We start from the raw sequence: 21,520 nt of genomic DNA, 5'->3' as shown, positions 1-21,520 counted from the left end.
GTAAGTCCTCCCGGGTCTCCCACCACTGCTGGGTGGCACTGCTGCTGCTTTGAACTTGTCGTGGGGCAGGACAGACCCTGGGACGGGGCGGGAGTGGGGAGCTGAGGCCAGGCCCCTGCCTCTGGTCTGGCCCTGTGGGGAGGAGGAGGGGCGGGCGTGGTCACTGGGAACTAGTGGGAGCCCCCCGAGGCTGAACCCATAGCCCCTGATGTACTTAGAAATGTCTCTGGGACCTGGGACCTGGGACCTGGGACCCCAGCGTGGCCCCTTGCCAGCTGTGCGATTTGAAACACACGCTGCCTCTCTGAACCTTGGTATCTTCATCTCTTTTTTTGTGGTCTTAGGGATTGAACCTAGGGGCTCCCGCAGGCTGGGCCAGCGCCCTACCCTGAGCTGCACCCCCAGTCCTGCATGTCTCATGGGGACAGCAGCTCCCTCAGTCGCTCAGGCTGGGCTGGAAACCCTCCTGCCCCGACCTCCTCGCCCTCCCTGCGCCTGTCTGGCTTCCGCACCTCCTAATGACCCACTTCAACACGGTTTTTAAAAAGTAAAGCCCAGCCCAGCTCCTTCTGCTCCCCACCCAGGGCCTCTGTGTAGGAAGGGACGGCCTCCGAGACCAGGTGGCGGCCCCCGGCCACCCTGCTCCCCCCTCCCAGGAGCAGAGACACGAGGAATCCAGCCACCCAAGCCTGGGAGGGTCAGCCCCCACGGGTCCTCCAGGGCAGGTCACCGCGACCAGAGTCCCCTTTCTGGCCACAGCGGACTCTGTCTGTCTGACGGGCTCTCTGTCCATCCCTTCGTTTCTCTCCTGTGGCGCTCAGGATGGCACCCGGGCCTGGCGCCTGCCGAGCCAGCCTCTGCCACTGGGCTCCGCCCCAGCCCTGCCCCAGCATCGCCGCCTGGGCCTGGGCGGCCGGCGGGCAGCACGCGGCCTCCACAGCAGCCAGGGAGGAGGCTCCGCTGGAGGCTGTGCGGGGAGACCAGGGAGCAAGCTGTGGCCACTCCAGCTGCCGCTCCTCTCCTACCCCCGACCGGGACCCTCAGGCCTCCCGGCTCCTCGGCACTGCAGGCGCCCTCAGCTGAGCGGGGCTCGGCCGCTTCCCACAGCCCGTTGGTCACTGTCACATGTGCCTCGGGGGCCTCGGGTCTCAGACACCCGAGCCTGACATCCAAGGGCCTCCAAGCTTGGTGTCCCCCACGACACAGCTGCGCCCGAGGCTGGCCTGTGCTGAGGCCGAGCGTCCAGCAGGCGTGGGCCCCTGGCTTCCATTCTCAGCCCCGCATCTAAGTTCATTAATTAAGCAAAGGTCCAGCCATAACTAAAAGCAAATATGTATGAAAACGCGTCTGTGCTCAAGAGCAGTACAGCTGACACTTACTAAAATCCAAACGCGCTCACACCCTTCTATCCTTCCTTCCTGGGGGCTGCTGCAGGAGGATGCTAAGGCTCAGAGAGGTTAAGCCATTTACCCAGGGTCACACAGCTAGTAAGTGGCACGGTCCTTTCTCTGGTCTCAGGGGCTTCTCTCCCAAGATAAGTGGGCAAGGAGAGAGGCCGTTGCAGATGCAGACACCAGTGAGAAGGTTCTAGCTGGAGAGTCCAGCGTGGGAGCTCTGACCCTGAAGGAGCACATATGGCCTCCGCCCCGGCCGTCCCTGGCAGCCTGCAGCGGGCACGGGTCAGGATGGGGCTGGAAGGTTGCGGGCTGTGCTTGAGGTCCGGGCCGTCGGAAGCAGACTCTGCCCCTCGGGAGCCTGCCTAACGCGCCTGCCTGTCCCCTCCACGCCCCGCAGCTGGGGGGCACCTGCCTGCTGGGCTTGGGCACCTGGGTCATGGTGGACCCCGCCGGCTTCCGGGAGATGGTGATCGCCAGTCCCCTGCTCGTCACGGGGGCCTACGTCCTGCTGGCCATGGGCGGCCTGCTCTTCCTCCTCGGCTTCCTGGGCTGCTGTGGGGCCGTCCGGGAGAACAAGTGTCTGCTGCTATTCGTGAGTAGCCCGTCACATGTCACCCGTGGGTGCTCTGGGGCGGGAGGCGAGGTCCAGCCCCCAGGCCCACCTGGCTCCCGTGCAGAGACCAAGGCCCTCCCGGCCCTGGGCTGTGACGCCCGAAGGGACCCCAGAAGCAGCCCCGCCTGCTTTGTATCCGTGGTCCAGAAGCCCCGAGGTGTCCGTGACTCGCCCAGAGTCCCACGGGAGTGACGGCAGAGGGGACAGAATCGAGATCCGCCGCCAGGTGCCTCCCCCGTGGCCTGGGGGCTCCCAGCGGGCACTGCTGCACCTCCCCAGGCAGCCCGGCCAGGGCCCCGACCAGCACCCGCCTGCCCGCGTCCCTGCTCCCGGGGCGCAGGGCGCTGTGCCAGGAACAGGGCGTCTCGGGCGTGCCCTCCCCTGCGGTCCTGGCCCCCCAGCCTGCTCTGTGCCGGGCCTGTGCCTGCCGCTGGGACATGCTGCCCAGGCGGAGAGGCCTCGGCCTCCGGGGCGCGAGCAGCCGGACAGCATCGACAGTGACCATAACGTTTGTTTCTCTCTCCCTTTTATTTACTTGTTTTTTTGGTACCAGGAATTAAACCCAGGGCGCGTACCCACCGAGCCACTCCCCGGCCCTTTATCGTGATGTGTCTGATTTAGAGACAGGTCTCGCTGATTTGCTGAGGCTCACAGCGTTGCTGAGGCTGGCTTTGAACTTGTGGCCCTCCCGCCTCAGCCTCCCCTGCCGCTGGGACGGCAGGCGCGGCACTGCACCTGCCTCATGATGTGTCTCTCTTTTCTTTCGAAGATGCGAACGTAGGACTCCTCAGTAGCTGTGGAGGAACCCTTGGCCTTTCAGATGCCCAAACCCAGAACACATGACAGGGTCTCTGGAGGCTTCTTATTTGTTAAGAGTCCTCGTCCTGCTCGATGGGCCGAGCCGTTCACTTGGTGCCCAAGATGCATGGGGTCGGGGTGGCCATCCCCTCCTTCCTGGCTGGGGTGGACGGCATCAAGCCTTGAGGATGTGCCGGCCGTCGCAGGCCTGGGTGTGACAGTGTGCCCTGCCTGCGCGTGGGCGGAGCCACTGCAGCAGGACAGACCACCTCTGCCGGTGCCCAGCGGGGAGACTGAGGCCCAGGGACACGGCGGGACCTGCCCATCATCCTCCGAGAGTTAAGGCCCAGCTGCCTGCCGGGCAGGGCCCTTGCCACCCACCCCGTCCCAGGCCCTGCCGGGCCCTCCCCGGCCCCTTGTCCCTCCTGGGTCAGTTCGTCTGGGCCCAGCCTCCTCTCCTCTCTCGCCCTGTCCCTCCATCTCTGTTTCTGCTCCCGCTGCCTCACCTGCCCCTCTCTGGAACCTTCCTGGCCTCTGCCCGTCTCTCCTGCCTCATCCTCCCTCTCCTGCCAGCCCCCACCAGGCCCAGCACACATGACCTGGCCAGTGTGGGTCAGAGGCAGGAACCCAGGTCCCCCGTCCCCTGGGCCAGGGCGTGTGCAACCTGGAACAGACCCAGGTGGTCAAAGTCCACCTGAAACCATGTGTGGGTGTGTGTGTATGGTGTGTGCACAGTACACAGGTGTCACGTGGCACCTCGCGTGTGCAGGGTGTGCGTGTTCACAGGCGCCTGTGTGGGCTCTTGCTGCGCACATGCGTGTTTGTGTGTGTGCTGCGTGTACCCGTGCACGTGTATTGGTGCACGCTCCTGGGGCAGGCTCTGCAGCTTCTGGAAGGTTTTCAAGGAGGTTCGTGACCTAAACCCCAGAACCGCTTCTCTCTCCTAACCTGAGGAGGGGCACGTGTTTCTGCCCCGCTAGCCTCTGGGTCCTTCTAGAAGCCTTTGATCTCCTCCTTAACCTGCTGGGGCAGGACCCTGGCTCAGAGGTCTGCAGCCAGGCAGCCTGGAGGTGGGTTAGCTGAGCACCCTCTGCTCCAAGCTGAGCCCCACAGGGCCTGGACCGGCCAGCTAACAGCCAGTGTGTGCACAGGTGTGCTCTCCAGCACACTGGCGGTGAGCCCCACAGCCATGGCCTGCCACAGGACCGTTGCACCTGCCATGGAAGCCACGTGCTATCCCTTTTTCTGAGTTGCTCACCTTTGACTAGCTCAAAGCTTCCTTTTAGCCCATGTATTTAAAGATCCTTGTGTTAGACAATGTATCTTATTAGAAGCATGCTAAATTGCAAAAGAGAACAGTCGAAAGAAGAGATGAGTGTGTTTAAAAGATAAATGAGCAGGATTGTGTGTGAAGTATGTAAATCTGGTAAATATTTATTAGGAATGAGAACTGAAAGCAGATGTCGCGGCAGGCAGAGGGGGAGAAGCCTAGAGATGCTTGCAAGTGGGGCAAAGAGCAGCTTCCGCTGGCAGAATCCTTGCTGCCCTCCGTGGATGGTTCCATCCCGAGCGAGGTGTTGTGGATCGGATGGTCAGGGACAGGTGGCGCCTGGTGCTTGGGCAAAGGCGATCCGGTTAGAGGAGCTCCAGGAATCCCCGGATAACTGGTGGGAAGCCGGGGAAGCAGAGGAAGTTCTTCCACGCTGGACAGGAATAGGCGGAAGTGACGTGGCTACTGATGTGAACCCTGCAGTCCTGCACTTCCCCAGAGTGACCCACACCCACACCCAGTCACCTCTCCACCCCTGTGTCCCGGCAGAACCTGCTCCACACGGGAGCAAAGGGCGGGCAGTCTGCTCCCACTTCCCTGGTCCATGAGTTGCCAGTTCATTCTTTCATTTCCTCTCCTGATGCTGCAACTCAGTGCAAATCCCGCAAGGCTGGGGACTGTCTGCCTTGAAGGTATGTGTTTGCCAACACCCAGGATAGTGCCTGACCCAGGAGGTGCCCAGTAATAGCCCTAGAAGGAAAATACAGGGAGGAGACCCTATCAGAGGTGTGAGAAAGAACCCGGGCTTTGTGGTCTTGGCTGTGTGTCCTGGGGCTGTTTACTTAACTTCTCTGAACCTGATTCCTCATGTGCAAAACGGGGATTACTACACCTCCTTGTGCTCAGGATCCCATGAGAACATGTGTACCTTAGCTCTGCCACTTAGGTGCATATGCACTTGGTAAGTCGGAAATGAAGAGAGCTGATGTTTGCCTGTAAGAGACCCTGCAGACTATTTGCAAGTTTTAAGACCCGGATGTTCATATAACTTCCACGACCACGTGATGTGAAGAGGCAGTTTGAGTCCCTGTTGTACCACTTACCAGCTGTGCCAGCTTGAGCAAAGTGCTGCTTCTCGCCGCGCCACACCACCACCAGTAAAATGGGGGTGCTGCTGCTAAGGCCCGGCCTCCGGGGCTGCCAGCGGGTGATGGCAGGGTCCACGGGTGGCGCCGGTGCCAGGGTCGCGCATGCTCCATCCGTGGCAGCAACTGCTGTTTTTCCGGAGGCGCCCGCGGTGCCAGCAGCAGCGCCGAGCTTGTGCTGAGCACCGCGTCCCGCCGGTCCTGCGCAGAGGCCGCAGGGTGCTCAGTCACGGAGATGGTGCCGTCCCCAGGGACCCGCGCCCGCCACCTGCCCGCTCATGATTGAGAGCTGCGTCAGCCGGGCCGGGAGCCCCGCCAGCCCAGGCGCATCGCCGAGGCCGGAAACCATTTCCCGGCCGCCCCTGCCAACCCCAGGACCTGCCAGCAGCCAGAGCGGGCGCAGGGCGGGAGGGGTGGCCGGCGACGCAGCCCGTGGCTGGCCTTCCTCAGCCCAATGGAAGTGCCAGGACCCGGGCCAGGCCTCCTCGAGGGTCGCTGGGAGGAGGCTGCGAGGCAGAGGACCCCCACTCGGTGGCCACTTGGCCCTGAGCTGTGCACCACTGTGGTGGTGACAGGATGGCCGTCACCTGCCCAGGCCAGGAGGTCCTCTGTCACACTCGCTCTGCTTACAGAGCTGTCACTTGAAATCAACCCTGGGTCACCCCAACCTTCAGGAAATGCAGGCGCATCTGTGGGGTCAAGCCGTCACCCAGAGGTGCCAGGCAGCCCCCATGGCTGATGCTGCTAGGTCCCCCACCGGCCTGTGGGGCCATCCCTGAGCCGCCATCCCTGCGGAGCAAGGAGCAGGACTGGCTGAGCAGAGAGCCAGCCGAGGAGGGACCCGCTCAGACGGCCGCAGCCCCAAGCAGCTGCTCCCTCCAGCCCCGCTTTCCTCGTCGGCAGACGAGGGCGCTGCCACGGAGCACCCCTGAGACCCGGCCTGTGTCCGCAGCGGGAACCAGCGAGACCCCTGTGCAGGCCCTGGGGAGCAGGGCGGGCAGGCGGGCGGCAGGACTCAAGGGCGCGGCCAGAGAGCAGAGCCAGGGTGGGGCAGGATGGCCGTCCTGTGCCACGGCAGCGCTGAGCGAGGGCCCTGGCCCCGCTCCACACGGACGCCAGGCCCTGGGCAGCAGGAGGGTCGCAGTGCCCGCCACCCCAGGGCTTGGGGCTGTGGCGCAGCCGCTGTGCAGCTGAAAGGCCAGGATAAGGATGAAGTGACAGCCTCCTGACCAGGAGAGACACGTGCCATGGCCTCAGCATGGTCCAAAGGGCACCTTGGAGGTCTCCTCCCCACCAGCCAGCTCCGCCTGCGCCCACGCGTGCCAGCTGACCCACGTTGGTCACCTGCCTTTTAGATGCAACACCGTTACCGTCTGTGTCTTCACCCAGCTGAGCCACAGGGAGGGGGTGATCAGCCCCATTTAACTGATGAGGAAACTGAGACTCTGAGGTTTGAATGACTGTCCCCAGGCACACAGGCTGGGACGGCCCCTGTGGCCTGACCCTGAGCCCAGCACCCCTTGCCTCTGTCCATCCGGCATGTCCAGTGCGGGCGATGCTGAGGGCTTGGGGTGCCACCGAGGTGTCTGACAGTGTGCAGGAGCCAGTCTTGTGCACACCAGAGACTAAGTCCTGCGGGGTGGGGGGCTTCCTGTGGGGCCAGGGCACCAGCCATGCTGAGGAAGGAAGGCACAGCCACCCCTTTCTTCTGCCAGCAGCCCTCAGTCCAAACGGTCCCCACCAGGACCAGGACCTGAGATGCATCAAGGGGCAAGGTCCTCGCGGAGGGTCGCTCACTGGTGGACTCACTCATTCCCCTGGCCGCCAGGAACCGGCCGTGACGCCTCCTGTGGGCGCTGTGGCTCCGGGCAGCCCAGGAGAGGAAGAGCGCCCCCTGCCGGCGAAGCGGGAAAAGGCTTCTCCCGGGGAGGGCGGGGCTTACGCTGGAGTGGCAGGCAAGGAGGGAGGGGCCTTCCTAGCAGAGGCAGCCCCGCCTCCAGGGCCCTGACAGCAGAGTCAACGTGGTTAACCTGGGAAACATACAGAAACTTGGCGAGTGGAGCAGAGGAGCCTCTGTCAGTTATACATATCCAACCCCTGCCCCGGGTTTTCAGATTTTGATATTCACAATACCTGGCCTCCCATCTTGCTCTTTTTATTCCCACCAAAAAATCCATGGAACTGCCTTACTTCCCATGGGAACCAGGGGTAGTGGGGCAGGGAGAAGTGGTCTGGGGCTGACGGCTGGGGAAAACCCGTCAGGGATCCCCCAGTGTCTATTCCCACAGCTCAGACACTGCACCTGGAGAGAGCCCGAATAGCCTCAGCCACAGCCTCCTTCCCTGGTCTGGTTGTTCAGCTTGTGCACTGCGCAATCACGGCCTTCCTACTCCATTTGCAGTATTTATTTTTCATTTTTTTATTACAACTCTGTTGATGGGTCATTGGTATCTTTATTGTGACAACTGTCTAATTTATGGCAGTGAGGTCTCTGAGTCTCACATGGTTAGCGTACTACGTCCATTCCGCAGCAGACAGACAGGCACCACCCGAGTGGCCTTCCGGCCCAGGCTGAGGACTCACAGGCCCCTGTCTTTGCAGTTCTTCCTCTTCATCCTGGTCATCTTCCTGGCGGAGCTCTCGGCAGCCGTCCTGGCCTTCATCTTCAGGGAAAATGTAGGTGCAGACCCTCCCCCGCCACCCATCAGAGGCTGGGGGCCGTTCGGGCCGCCCGGCCCTCCTCCCCAGAGGGCCTCACAGAGCCCAAACACAACCTGGACCCGCAGCCCAGGGTCAGTGTCCTCCACTCCCAGAGCCCCTGGTGCCAGCCCAGGCTGCCTCCGAAACCTCCCCTGCAGCCCACCCAGCGACGGCCTGCGGTGGTTGGAGGCTGGAGAGGCCGTGCCCGGCCTGGCTGGGTCCTCTCTGGGCACCGTGCCCCCCGGGGCCTTTTTTTTTTTTCCCTAGAGGCTCCAACTGCCAGGGCACCGACTCCTTCCCCTGAGTCTCTGGGCACCTGGGCAGAGGGACCCGGGGGGGGGGGGTGCAGTCGTGGGGCCTGGCGCTCCGCTGGCAGCCCTCCCTGTGGCGGAGGAGGGGTCAGGCGCCTCCGGAGAGCATTCGGAGACCTGGACACGCTTTCAAGGGGCAGCTGGGCGGGGAGCCCGGCCGCGAGCGCGGAGGACCCTTGAGCCTGCCAGGGGCTGGGCGAGGGTCGCGGGCACCCAGCTCTGGGTGTGCCAGAGACATCACAGAGTCCTTGTCACCAGTGAGCTGGTGACGACAGCGGGGCAGGCCCGGGAGGGCTGAGGGCTGGCCCAGGCTGGCCGCTCAGGAGAACCCTGGCTGCCACCCCCACCCGGCCCAGAGGCGGGAGCGCGGGCACCGCCCTCAGCGCCCTCTCCCCGCAGCTCACCCGGGAGTTCTTCACCAAGGAGCTGAGCAAGCACTACCAGGGGAGCAACGACTCGGACGTCTTCTCCGCCACCTGGAACTCGGTCATGGTCACGGTGAGTGCCCCGGCCGGGGCTGCGGACATTCCCTCTGGGGAGGGGCTGCCTCCAGAGCCCTGCCGTTACCACGCTGGCCAGACATCCCCCTCGATCGCAGCACCCCACCCGCCCCCTGCCCAGACCTGGCCCAGAACCAGCGGTGGCAGCTCAGCGCGCTCGCAGTCCTGCTTGCCGGGGTTGGCGGGGACGTAGCCGTGATCACAGCAGCTGTGCACTGAGCACTTACTAAGTGCCCGGGAGGCACGAGTGGGCACTGCCACCTGCATTGTGCAGACAGGACACAAAGGCTCAGGGAAGCTGAGTGGCTTCCCCACAGTCACACAGGACGGAGGCAGCCAGGCGCACCCCGGCCTTCGGGCCCTGCTCTGGGAGCCCCCGGGCTGCTCCCCACCCACCCACTCCGCCTGCTCTCTGCTCCCGCAGTTCGGGTGCTGTGGCGTCAACGGGCCTGAGGACTTCAAGTTCGCCTCAGTTTTTCGAATGCTGACCCAAGACAGCCAGGAGGTGCCAGAGGCCTGCTGCCGGAGGGAACCCCAGACGCGGGACGGGGTCCTGCTGAACAGGGAGGAGTGCCTCTTGGGGAGGAGCCTGTTCATCCACACGCAGGTACGGGCCCTGGGCTTGGCGGGAGCTGGAGAGTCTTCCAAACCCCGAGATTCAAAGAAAGCGGAGAAAGATCAAGATGGCGATGAGCTTGGTCCAAGGCTGGAGTGGGCATTTGGGTTGGGGTTCAGGGGTGAGTAGGAATTTTCCAGTGTTCTTGAGCTCGTTTCTGAGAATGCAGGTCAGGGGGAAGAGGGACAGAACAGAATTTCCCAGTGGAGTCCCACCTCGCCATACACTGCTCCCGAGGAAGCTCATGTTTGCCAAATGGGAGCACCCCATGGCTCCCAGGGAGCTCGTTCTCCCCAGCCTGACTGTCCCAGGCCAGGGAAGCTTCTAGACTTCTCTTGCAAACTGAAACCCCTTTCTTTTCCTCACAAGTCTATGGGAACAGAGCCCCAGCTTTGCCCCTTCCATGAGACACAGAATGCCCCGTGCCCTTCCATGTGAGTCAGCTTTCCGTTGCCGTAACAAAATACCTGAGAAAAATCAGCTTGAGGAAGAAAGGTTTCCATTCACAGTCGGCTGGCTCCATTGCCATGGTGAGGCAGCCCATCATAGCAGGGGCATTTTGGGGAGCAGAGCTGCCCACGTCATGGCAGCCGGGGAGCAAAGAAAGAGAGCTGCTGTTATAACAAAGCCCCCTCCCCCAAACCCGGGCTGCTGTGAATCCATAAGTGGATTAATCCACCCATGAGGTCAGAGCCCTCGAGATCGACCATTTCCCCAAACCCCACCTTGGAACATGGCTGCATGGGCGTCTCCAACAGACGAGCTTTTGGGGGTGTCTCTCCCCTCTGGGAGTGAAACACCCTCTGCTCCGCCCTCGTGCGGCGTGTGTGAGATCGGGCTGGGCAGCGGGGGGCTGAGGGGAGCTGGGTGCACCCAGACCCCTCTTCGCACCAAGGCTCTCGGGGGGAGAGTTCCAGACGACCCAGAGCCAGCAGGGCCAGGGGACAGGAAGCACAGGGAGCCAGGTCAAACCCACAGAGAGTGACAGCGTCACATGGTGAGGATCGCCATGACAAGCTAGAGCCGGGCGGCGGCTGAGCAGGCCTGGGTGGCGGCTCAGGTGGGCTCTGTGCAGTGGCCAGGAGGAGACTGTGGAGCTGGGGTCAGCCCCCAGAGGCTGACCAGCCCCCTGCAGCCTCAGCGTGGCCCCGGGAGCTGGGCACCTCTGTCCCCTGCACCTGCCCGGGTGTGAAGGACCTGGGAGGCTCCAAGGGCCCCGCTCCCTCTGTCCCACACAGCCCTGCCTTCCTGCAGTGAGGAAAAGAGACATGGAGAAAGAAAGAGGACCTGGGACCGGGCCACCGGGAGCCTGGGCAGCTCGGCCACCCTGGGATTGAGGTCTGCACAGACCTGCCGAGGACCTGCCACGGGATGTAGGGCTCTTGCTTCCACCCCAGGCAGGTGTGGACTGTGACTTCTCGCCAGGTCTTCTGTCACCTTCACTGAAGGCCTCAGACTCCCGCACGGTGGCACACTGCCTGCTGTCCCTCCCACTCCACTGTGGCCACACCCCAGGGCCTCCAGGTAGAGGCCGTGCCTCCCAGCTTCCCCTGCAGCTAGGCCGCGGAGCCAAGTCCTAGCCAAAGGGAGGCGAGCAGAGGCGGTGTGGGCCACCTGAGTCACGTCCTTAGAAAGCGCCAGGCCGCCCCATGAAGGTAGAGCACCATCGGGAGGAGCTGGGCCACTGGCGCGTCACAGACGGAGCGAGGCCACCGCTCAGGAGCCGACGTGCCAGAAAGCTGGGTTTCTGAGTTCCGGAGGAGCTTGGGCTGCGCGTGGCTCATGGCCAGACTCCCGTCCTTCTAGTGCACTGGCTCCTTTCAGAGGGCCCTCCGCGCCCCTCCTCCAGGCCTCCCAGGCGCTCCCCGGGCCACCCCGAGGGCCGCCTGCCTTCTCCCAGCCTGGCTTCCAAAGCCACTCTCAGCAGCCGTCCCTCTGCGGCCACCTCAGTTCCGCACCGTGGCTTTGCTCCTCGGGAGCTCAGCTCAGAGTGGCCTCTGGGATTTCTCTTCTGACACGCGCATCCCCTGAGGCCTCCTTCCCTGTTAGAGTCCCCGCCGTGGGGCCATTTCTAGCCGGCTTGTCTCCAAAGCTTCCTCCTCGAAGGCCCGGCTGCCTCCCTGGCTGCTGCGGGTCCAGGTGCCGCAGGGCCCAGTTCCACGTGGGGGTGGAGGTGACGTGCCACGTGGGCACTCAGGGCTGGGGTTGGGGGTGAGCCTGGGTGGACACTGGTCTCAGGGAGAAGGGACAGCAGGCTAGATCAGGGACGCTGCCGGAGATTGAGGCGTTGGGCTCTGGGGGACGTTCTGCAGGTGGGTCCAGCGGCCTTGGGGACAGGTCCGTGTGGGGGGGATGGAGGACGTCTCTTGTCCTGGTTGGGGGAGATCCCGCATCAGGCCTGGGGTATGGAGTGGGGGCGCCCTTGGGACACCAAGCAGGTTCCTGGTGGGTGGCTGGGCACACGGAGCCGGGCTCAGGGGAGCACATGCTGGAGACGGAATGTGGGGGGGTCGCTGGGTGGCTACCCTGGCCTCGCTGCCCTGCGTCACACTGGCAGGGGTGACTGTGGAGGGAACAGGGGGCGGGGTGTTCCCTCTCTGCAGAGAGGAAAGAGAGGCGCTGCCAACAGCTCTGCGGCCCGCTGACCCGTCTGGGGACAGCCTGTGAGGGTGATCCCTCAGGGTGCTCACGGGGCATGGGGCTGGGGAGCACCATTGTGGGGCGGAGGGTGGGAGAGGCCTGGACTGTCCCCCTGGCATTGGTCCACCTCTGGTCCTTCCCTCCCAGGGCTGTTACACGGTGATCCTCAACACCTTCGAAACCTACGTCTACCTGGCCGGGGCCCTGGCCATCGGGATGCTGGCCATCGAGGTAAGTGAAGGCCCCACCTCGCTGCTCCCCCAGGAAGCCTCCAGGGGCTGGGGCAGACCCCGCGCCCGCACCCTGGGCCTCCCTCCCATCCGTTTCCTCAGGGGATCTGTAATGCGGGCCCTGCGGGGCAGTTAGCCTGGCAGCCCCTGCCCAGGCCGAGGGTTATGCCTGGGCTCGGGAGATGGCACTTCGGAGCCAGTTTCTGGGCAGTGGGAATGGGTGGCACTGTCACCTGACTCCTGCAGCTCCCAGGTGCAGGGTGTGTGGTTTTGTTTGGTTTTTAGTTGTTTTGCGGCACCGGGATTGAACCCAGGGTCTCCCCTGGGTACGAAGGAAGGAATCCGCTAGCCACTCTGGAGGGTGGGCTGCAGCCTGTGACTACAGACAGGCCCTTCCTCTGTGTGTGTGGGGGGGGTGTTCAGAGCCTTCTGGGCCTTGTTAACCTCACAGTGATCAAACCCCAGCCTCTCAAAAGGGGAGCGCTGCAGACCTTCCAGTCACCACTAGGTGGCGCTGCAGCCAACAGGAGGAGCTGTTCCCGCCTTGCTCCCAGGGGTCTCAAACGGGCGGCTCCCGGAGGTGGGGCCACTGTGTTGCTCACCAGTATCCCCGCCCATCTCCAGGAAGGGACACTCCGGGCCTCCGCCTGCAGGGCCTGCGGGGAAATGAAGGCAGGCAGCCCAATCTGCGACTTCACTGCCTCCTCGCAGGGCCCCTCCGGGGGCGCCCCGAGCAGCTGGCACCATAAACGCCACCTTGCTCAGTTTCTTACTGTGCCCAGCTGCTCCCCTGAGAGCAGTTTTGTAGAGTCTGTTGGGGAGGCAAGGAGAAGGGCCTGTTTTCCATTCTTTCGTTCGCTCGCCGGGTGCCAGAGTGTGGTAAATGAGCGGCAGTGGTGACGGAGAAACAGACCACTCCGCACCAGGAGCCGGGGCGCTCAGGGTGTCCGGTGCAGGCAGAGGGCAACTTCCGAGTCCAGCTCCCGGCTCTCTCAGACCAGATCATCTGAGCCGTTTCCTCATCTGCAAAACGGTGCTAACTGCTCTGCTCCTCTGGGCTGTGTGACGGTTGCAGGCGACAGGGACAGCATGTCTGGCGTGTTGCAGGGGCTCAGGACTGGGATCCAGCCCAGAGCCCCAATCCCAGCCCTGAGCCCCATGTGGAGCAGACTTTTACCATGACCCTGGCAATCTGGCCATGAGACGTGGTCTAGGGACCGTTCCTTGTGCTGCTGGCAAGAAGAACTGTGACCTCCAGGGCGGCAGCAGCTCCCATCTAAGCGGAGTCCTTGAGTCAGAGGTTCTACCCGTCCCCGTGCTCATGACCCTGGGGGCGGCCAGAGCTGCCTTGCTCTTAATCTTAGCGCCGAGGAGTTTTTACTGAGCATCTGCTAGGTGCCGGGCCTCGGGACATGGTTAAGTGATTGCCTTCCACTTCAGTCTCTCTATCCTCTTGGAGCTAGAGGCAGACATCAGTGTTATGCGTGGCCTCTGGGCCGGCATGCCTGCAGCAAACCCTGGCTCCCCCATTTGTGCTGTGAGGCCTTAGGCAGGTGTGCGACCTCTCTGTGCTTTCTGGGAAAGCACGGAGAACTGTGCCTGCGGGCTAAGCTGTGTCACATTCAGGCCCAGGGAAGGGAAGCACTTTGCCCAAAGCCACCACTGATAAGGGGGGACCTGGGTTTGAACCCTTGACATGATTTCCAAAGTCGCCCTCCCCAGGTGACTGCCCCAGGGGAACGTGGGGAATCCCTGCAGAAGAGCACCCAGAGGCAGCCGGCCCCTGCCCCTCAGGACGGGCTGAGCGCCCTGGGCTCTGGGCCGAGCCAGGCACGTCGATCAACTCTGGCTTTCTTTGCAGCTTTTCGTCATGATCTTCGCCATGTGCCTCTTCCGGGGCATCCAGTAGAGGGCGTGGCCTGAGGACTTGTCCCGCCCACCACCACGCCCAGCACCGATGCCCCTCCTCTGCCCTCTTGGCCCCAGTGGCGGAGACGAGGCCCTCTGGACCTTGGACTGTCAGAAGGCCAGAAGCGCACAGCTATTTTTCTTTAACAAAACAAGATGAAGACAGAAACGTGGACTGAGGCGCCCTCGCCCGGACTCCAGGGCGGGCGCCATAGGCTCCCTGCAGGGACCCCCGCGCCTGACCAGGATGCAGGAACACCAGGCCCAGGCCTTCTCCGGACACGGGCATCCCTGGGCCTGGGCCCTCTCTCCCCACAGCCTCAGGACCTAGTGCCAAGAAAGTGAGGATTTAGGCCACAAGAAGGCAAAAGCGAATTTCAGAGACACTGCCAAAGCCCAAGAGGCCAGAGGAGACTCAGTGGCCACGTCCGTGAGGGCTCAGAACCTAGACGCAGTCCCTGGACCGCCAGAGCATGGAGCCATCCCCACGCTGAGCAGGGGCCAAGGGTGGGCTTCTGGTAGAAGTGACCCTGCTGCCAGTCCCTCCTTTCCCCATCTGTTGGACCAAATCACCTGTAGGACCCAGAGAGGGTCAGTGGGCTGCCCAGTCACACAGCACATGTGTGATGATTCTGAACAAGAACTGACTCGCCTGAGAGGCTGTCACTCCATCCTGTTCACCATCGGATCTGCTGCTCACAGACCCTCTGGCCTGCACATCCTGGTTTTCCAGGAAAGATGGACAAGCTGCCCAGGAAATGCCCCTCCCAGCCCTACAGCTAAGAAGTCTGTGTGCTGTCCCCTTCTCTATCAAAGCCCCCTGCAATGTACACGTGTCACCTCCCATGGGGCACACAGCCCACCTCTCCCCGCAGGTTCCCCCTCCATGTTCTTCTCTAACTCCCTGGCCCCCAGGGTGAAACCCCCAAGATCATCTGTTTCTCCCTGTCCCCACCCAGCATGGAGGCTTGGATGTTCTGTAAGACCGCTGCCAAGAATTCCCCACCCTCCTCTTGCATACCTCCAGGGACGGGGCGCTCACTACCTCCCCAGGCAGCCTTCTGCCTTTGGTCCACTCTGACTGCTGTCTTGGCTTCCACTTTTCTGTGCTTCTGTCTGTGCATCCCTCTTGCTCCTTGCCCTTCGTGAGGGTCAAGGTCACACACTGACTCCCAGAAGCCTTCTTGTCTGCAGGCTAAAGAGCCCCAGGGCATCTCAACCATTTCTGCTGCAACAGTTTCCTGTCCACATGACACTTCTGTGTCCCCTCCAGGTGGAGGCAGAGATTTCCCCACAGACACAGATTCACAACCCCACGACTGTACAGGCCTCACATTCCTGATCAAGATTGGCAAATGGTTTGCAATCAGAAATGGCTGCTGGAGGCTGTGCTGGGGGGCTGTAGTTTGGTCTGGGCTCAGCGGGACAGTGCCATGGAATCCTGATTAGTGATGCCTGCCAGACACCTTGGGTTTGATTAGTGATGTCTGTCAGGACACAGGGATGGAAGGCAGGTGCTGCCTGCTTTTTCTCTCCCTCGCCCTCTTCAGTCCTGGGGCAAAGCTAGTTCTGTCTTGCAAGCCACTCGCCTCTGTGTCCACTTCCAGCCTCCTGGGAGAGACAGAGCCACAGCCCAGAGCCCAGAGCTCCCCTGCCCTGCCCCTGCCCCTTCTGAGAAGCTACCAGAAGTTCTGTGCCTGCTGTTCCCCGGGGCCAGACCCTCCTCCTCCTGCTGCTGTCCCCACCCATCCTGGCCTTCCTCCCAGGTCTCTGAGCTTCATCTTCCCAAACTGTCCATGTGACAGTCTGTCCACGTGCTGCCACAAGCTCCCCAGAGGCTGAGTTCCTGGGCCTAGGGGCCTTGTGGCTGGCCTCCAGCCCAGCCTAGCCTGAGAAAAGCCAGGGCCTGCCTGCTCCGGACCCGCCTGTGCCCTGAGCTCCAGCTTCCCGGAAAGGCAGATGGCTGGCCCGGGTTGACCAGAAGTCCCACGCCTCGGCAGGGCTGAACCGAGTCCAGGGGCACAGCCTTGGGCTCCAGCCCAGGGGCATCCAGGCTTCTGGGGCGAGTGAGGATCTGCATGAAGGCAGACCTGGGGGGACATCTGGCCCAGGGTGGATCTGAGACTCACCCCCAAGGGCTTTCTGTAAAAGTGCCAAGGGGCCCTGTCAGCCCCGACCTGACTTCCCTGCCACCTGCACCTTGAGCTTGAAAGGGACACAGGGCTTCTGTCCCCGAGGCACCTGTCCAGGCTGGTAGCAATCTACAAGGCCACCTGCGGTCACTGCAAGGCACCAGGGGCCCTGTAGGCGTGGCCCAGCTACCACGCGGGGCAGGATGCCTGGCTCCTCCAGGACAGCCGGCACAAGACTGTCCCTGACGCAGTGACCCTGGAGAGGGGCTCAGCCCTCCCACGCCCCGTTAGTACCCAGCCTTGATGGGGACCCCTCGGCTTCCCTGTCCCCCTGCTGCCCAAGCCAAGGGGCCCAGACCCGATTGCACGAACCAGCCGAGGTCCTGGCAGCCCCTCTCCCAGGAGCCCCGCCCTTCCCTGTGGGCCGGATGTTGAGTCTGTTCTGAGACCCGCGAAGTCCCCTGCAGTGGCGGCAGGGCTGATTTATCCCGTTTCTCTCACGAGCCCCTTTTATATTACACACCACGAGGACTTTTTGTAATAGAAAACAGGACACCCGCACAGATGGGTTTGCACTGGTTTTTGTGACTGTTTCTTACAAAAAGAAAAAGGAACAAAGAATAAATAGTGACCGTGAAGAATGGAGGTCGGACTCGGGAGGGGCCTGGGCGGGGCGGAGCCAGAGCGGCAGGTTCCCCCGGCAGAGGCGGCCGGGGCCCCAGCTCCAAGGCGGAGGGTCCCACCTGGCTTTCCCCGTTAGATCCGGGGCCCTGCGTCCCTCTGCCCTGTCACTGCTTCCTTCCCAACCCCGATCATCCCTGTCTTGCCGTCCCCCGTGTCCCCAAGCCACAGGACCTCACGTGCGCTCTGCCCGCGCCTCTCCCCAGACCTGGCCGCGGAGTTTGACTGAAGCACTGCTCCGCGCCCGCGCCCGCCCAGTGCCCGCCACCACCGGGAGAAGCCCCGCCGCCCTCCGCACCCCACAGTGCTGGACGGGCCCCTGCCACGCAGATGCCACCACAGCCTGACCCCAGGGAGTGCGTCCACCTCCCCTCAAGAACTGGACCTGTGTCCAGCAGCTAGGGGGAGGACAGGCCAGTGGTCACCACTAAGGACCAGCCGGGCCTCCAAAGGCCCACAGACAGGGCTGAGCTCCGGATGCAGCTGGGCAGCTTCCTGGGGAGGTGGCAGGAGACATGGCCCCACCTGCCTGGGGCTCCAGGCTCGCGGCAGGAGGTGGGGCTCTGGGGAGATGTCCGGCTTCAAGGGCAGGAGTTGACCAGGAAAGGAGCCCCTCCTCAGAGGCCCCTCCCACGCCACTGGGCCACGGTGACCAGCAGCACAGCCCAGGCGCCCAAGGCCCCTCTGCTCAGCTCCACCATGCAGCCCCCTCTGCTGGGCACAGGCCACTGGGCATGTGGCTGTGGGGACAGCTAGGGACAGCTAGGCACAGGGTGGGCAGGGGAAGGCCCCCAGGCAGAGGGGCAGCCAGGCTGACCACCCACAGACGGCCTCACCTACCGCCAACCCTGCTGTCCCCAGAAGGGAGGCCAAGTGGCCCCCACACCTGTCCCCAGGACACTGCTGCATTCCCAGGGCACACCTGTGTGCTGGAGGAAGCGCACGGGAGCCAGGACTAACAGTGGGCCTGTGGGGGCCACCTTCCTGGGGCTCAGGAGCCACTGTCCAGGGCAAAGCAGGGGGGACGGGAGGGGACGGGGCTGAAAAGCCTCTACTTACTGCCCCTGCAGGTCTGAGGTACCAAGCCCCACCCAGCCAGGACAGCCAGGGCCAGCAGCACCCTGGGGAAGGGGTGGAGTGGACGAGGGGCTGGGGCAGGGACACCAGGCCTGGAGGACGTGCCAAGGGTCAAGGAAATACCAAGCGCTTCTCTTCCTGCTCGCTAAGCCCGATGGGTGAGCCGTCTGTGTGCAGGGGTGTGGGCGTGGCCCCCGGCGACCCCTGAGCCCAGGCCAGTTGAGGAGGGGCCTCGGGGCCTCAGGGCCCTAGAGCAGGGCCCCAGGACTCAGGGTGGACCAGGCCTGGGGACGGGGACAGAGCCTCTGGCTGCAGGTGGCCCATGGTTGCAGAGAAGTCCAAGGAGACAGCTGTCCCTGGCTGTGGCCCTCGGCTGGGCTGTGGAGGGCGTGTGTGCTCAGGGCGCAGAGGGCCCGCGTGTGGGGAGGGCCCAGGTGAGGGACAGTGGCCCGAGGTCCAGGCCTCGGGTCTTCCGGGCATAGAGAGGGACCCTAGCTGGGTGGCCGGGACAGCCCACGCCTCTCCGTGAAGAAGGACTCCGGGGGACGAGCCCACTCAGCCCACACTGCTGTGACCCTGAGCCTCAGGGCTGCCTGCCCAGGGGGCCTGGAGGCCGAGAGTACCCAGGAGAGGAGGTGCTGCTGCTGGGGTGAGGCCGGCACAGGCCCACCTCTCCCCGACCAGTGTGTCAAACCCAAAGGCCAGGTCGCAGCATCTGGGGACGCCCGGGAGGGGAGGAGGCGCCCCCTGCCTGCTGGGGCTGCCGGGCCAGAGCAGGGGTCCCTCCTGCCTTCCGGGAACCAAAGGGGAACAGCCCCGCGGCCACCCCAGCCCAGGCGCACAGGCCCCGGCCGGCTAGACTTTCTTGGGTTTCCGGCCCACTTGGTAGTAGTAGTAAATGCTGATGACCACAAAGAGCAGGCGGCTGGCCAGGAGCAGCAGGATCCCCAGGGACATGAGCCCTGTCTCAGCCAGCGTGGCGGTGACCACTGTGGGAGAAAGGCCAGGCAGGGGACAGAGGTCAGGGAGAGGCTGTGCCCTCCCCTCCCCCACACAGGATGCCGCTGACGGGCTCTGCACCCCGGGGTCCCGCACCGCCGTCCCCCTCCCCCCAGGCCAGGTCCCCAGCCTTTCTGCAAACCTCAGGGGCCAGGGCTGCCCGCTGCCCCTCCGTCGGCCTCCCGCACCGCCGGCCTCCAGACTCACCCAAGAACTGGACCCCGAAGTAGCAGGCTTCAGTGAGCAGGGTCCACCGGATGATGACCTTCTCCGCCGTGTAGAGGGCGTTCCACATGATCAGGGAGATGCCTGCACGGGGACAGAGGGCATGGGAGGGGCGGCTCCTCCTCCCTCGGGCCCATTCCTCACCCTGCCCTCTCGCAGGAAGACGCTGTCCCCAGCCCTCGCCCTCTGGGTCCCTGCTCTTAACCCTGCTCATGGTGCTTGCGAGGCCCGGGGACCCTGGGCCCACCCTGCTCCCTTGCTGGGACTCTTCATCTGCCGCACGGGAGGAGCGGGCTCCAGACCGGCTCGGCCCTCCCGCCGTAGCTCTGCGTGGAAGCCGCAGGTTCCTGCCGACCTGGGCTTTTCTTTCCAAACTAGCAGAAGACCCCAGGCCCCGGAGGAATCGCCCAGGAGCTGGCCTGGGGTGGTGGGACGGGCCACGGTTCTCAGTGGAAGCATCACCACTGGGCTCGGCACGAGCCAGCTCACCCAGGTGTGCCCAGATGCGCACACAGCGGACCCCAGACCCCCTGAGTCCCCGCTTCCGCTCCGCCACTGCGGGAAGGCAGCGCAGCTCAGCTCCACGCTCCCTTTCTCAGCTCTCTGAGCGGCCCTGGGCGAATGGACAGCATCACGTGTACAAGGCGGGGACACAGTGTAAGTGGGGAGCGGGCGCCATCAGGAGTGGCTGGAAGCCAGGTTCGGGCGGAATGTAGATATGAGGAGGCGGGATGGATCCACCTCTTCAATGCCAGGCAGAGGTGCCAGGGATTTATTCTGGAGGCAATAGGGAGCCATAGCATGTTGTAGGGAAGGGGAGAGATGCCACCAATGCTGAGCTTTGAAAACTAATTCACCTTCCTAACAGTCGCAGTGTGCAACTCAGATTAGAGGAAGCAGAAGGGGTTAAACACTCCAAGGATAAAGATGGGGTGGGCGTGAGGAGCTCTGTGAATAGTGTGTTGAGCCTGCCTCCTCCATGGAGGCTGGGAGGCCTGGAAGGGTCACCTGGGCTTCCTTCATCTCGCATCCCAGAGCACGACCACCAATCCCCTGCGTTTCCCACCTGTGGCCACAAGATGGCAGCACACACCCAGCAGCCGAGCCACAGGAGGGGTGGCTGCCCCAGCCAGTTCCAGAAAGGAAGGGGAGCCCAGTGCAGAGGAAGGTCCCTGGGGTCCCTCAGCCCAGGATACTCACTGAGGAGGGCGCCACCGTAGAGGCGGATGGGGGTCTTGCTAGTGACCTGGGCTCCATCGAAGACAGCATCATAGAGCTGGTCAGGGAAGGCCAGGGCCTGGGGACAGTGGGAGGGGCTCCGAGGTCAGGCTCAGGGCTGGGGTGGACTTCCTGCGTCAGAGCCAGCGTCCTCGGGCAGCTCAGGTCACCACTGCCCCCACCATCCACAGGACAGGAGGCTCTGGGACTCCTGGGACGAGGAGTAGGGCCACTGCCCATGGAATGCGGCGTGTCCCAGCAGGGCAGGGACGCGGGAGCCAGCCCTGGGAGGCAGCCAGAGTCCTCCCAGGGGTCAGCATGACGGCAGCGTGGGGACAGGCTGCCAGGGGCCGGTGAGGAGGAGCCCCCTGTGAGGGCGGGAGGGGGCCTGGAGCCACACCCAGGGCCTGTGTCCAGTTCTGAGTCCTGGGGTCCAGCCAGCTGGGAGGCCCAGGATCTGCCTGCTGGAGGCCAGGTTGTGGGGGGACAGGGCTGGGGACAGGGGCTCACCATGATGGCAATGCCGGAGAAGAGCACAGCAGAAACGAACTGCCAGACCCTGCAGAGACAGGGGCCAGGTCACAGCCAGGACCCCGGGCCAGCCCCAGCCCCAGGGGACTGCCCCTTTCCAGCCAAGATGCCCAGCAGTGGCTGGTTGGGGTGGGTATCGGGATGGGGTGGCACACAGGGCAAGAAGACACGCGGGACAGGGCCAAGGCCAGAGGAGGGTGTCCTGCACCCTCGCCAACACACAGACCCGTTTCCCACACACAACACTCAGGGCGGATGCTCACCTGAGCCCCAGAGGCTCCCGGACAGCAAACTTGATCTCATTGCCCAAGACCTGGCTGATCTGTGGACACGGGGCGGGGTCAGAGGCGGGAGGGGCGGGGCCTCAGCAGCGCAGCGCAGGGCCCCCTCCCACAGCGCCAGGCCTGCTCAGGGGCCCACTGGGGCCTGGCAGAAGGTTCCCCCAGGGCTGGGCAGGTTGCACTGAGGCTGCCCGCTCCTGCCCCCCCTTGGCACTGGGTTTAAGAGAAGCTGGAAGTAAAGTGGCTAA

The 21,520-nt window shown here is 63.7% G+C and overlaps 2 protein-coding genes across 8 annotated transcripts in view; one reads left to right on the top strand and one right to left on the bottom strand.

Moving 5' to 3' along the window:
- The window catches only part of Tspan18 (tetraspanin 18), a 146,636-nt gene extending 128,784 nt beyond the window's left edge, over window positions 1–17,852 (top strand). Inside the window, exons 6-11 of the mRNA XM_047516770.1 lie at window positions 1,795–1,989; window positions 7,825–7,899; window positions 8,634–8,732; window positions 9,159–9,341; window positions 12,138–12,221; window positions 14,082–17,852. Coding sequence (XP_047372726.1) covers window positions 1,795–1,989; window positions 7,825–7,899; window positions 8,634–8,732; window positions 9,159–9,341; window positions 12,138–12,221; window positions 14,082–14,129 — 684 coding nt within the window. The 3' untranslated portion in view covers window positions 14,130–17,852. The remainder of the gene's footprint in view (window positions 1–1,794; window positions 1,990–7,824; window positions 7,900–8,633; window positions 8,733–9,158; window positions 9,342–12,137; window positions 12,222–14,081) is intronic.
- The window catches only part of Tp53i11 (tumor protein p53 inducible protein 11), a 15,636-nt gene continuing 10,941 nt past the window's right edge, over window positions 16,826–21,520 (bottom strand). For 6 of the 7 annotated variants that reach the window (XM_047516765.1, XM_047516766.1, XM_047516764.1 and 3 more), the window contains 5 exons: window positions 21,255–21,313; window positions 20,971–21,019; window positions 20,443–20,539; window positions 19,225–19,326; window positions 16,826–19,007 (listed from right to left, as the gene is read on the bottom strand). In XM_047516765.1, coding sequence (XP_047372721.1) covers window positions 18,874–19,007; window positions 19,225–19,326; window positions 20,443–20,539; window positions 20,971–21,019; window positions 21,255–21,313 — 441 coding nt within the window. In that variant the 3' untranslated portion in view covers window positions 16,826–18,873. Of the gene's footprint in view, window positions 19,008–19,224; window positions 19,327–20,442; window positions 20,540–20,970; window positions 21,020–21,254; window positions 21,314–21,520 lie in introns of those variants that run through there. The other variant, XM_047516768.1, reaches the window with a different exon arrangement.

The sequence above is a fragment of the Sciurus carolinensis genome, chromosome 11 (genome assembly GCF_902686445.1).
Source record: "Sciurus carolinensis chromosome 11, mSciCar1.2, whole genome shotgun sequence".
NCBI lineage: Eukaryota > Metazoa > Chordata > Mammalia > Rodentia > Sciuridae > Sciurus > Sciurus carolinensis.
This window is presented reverse-complemented; position numbering and strand designations above follow the sequence as displayed.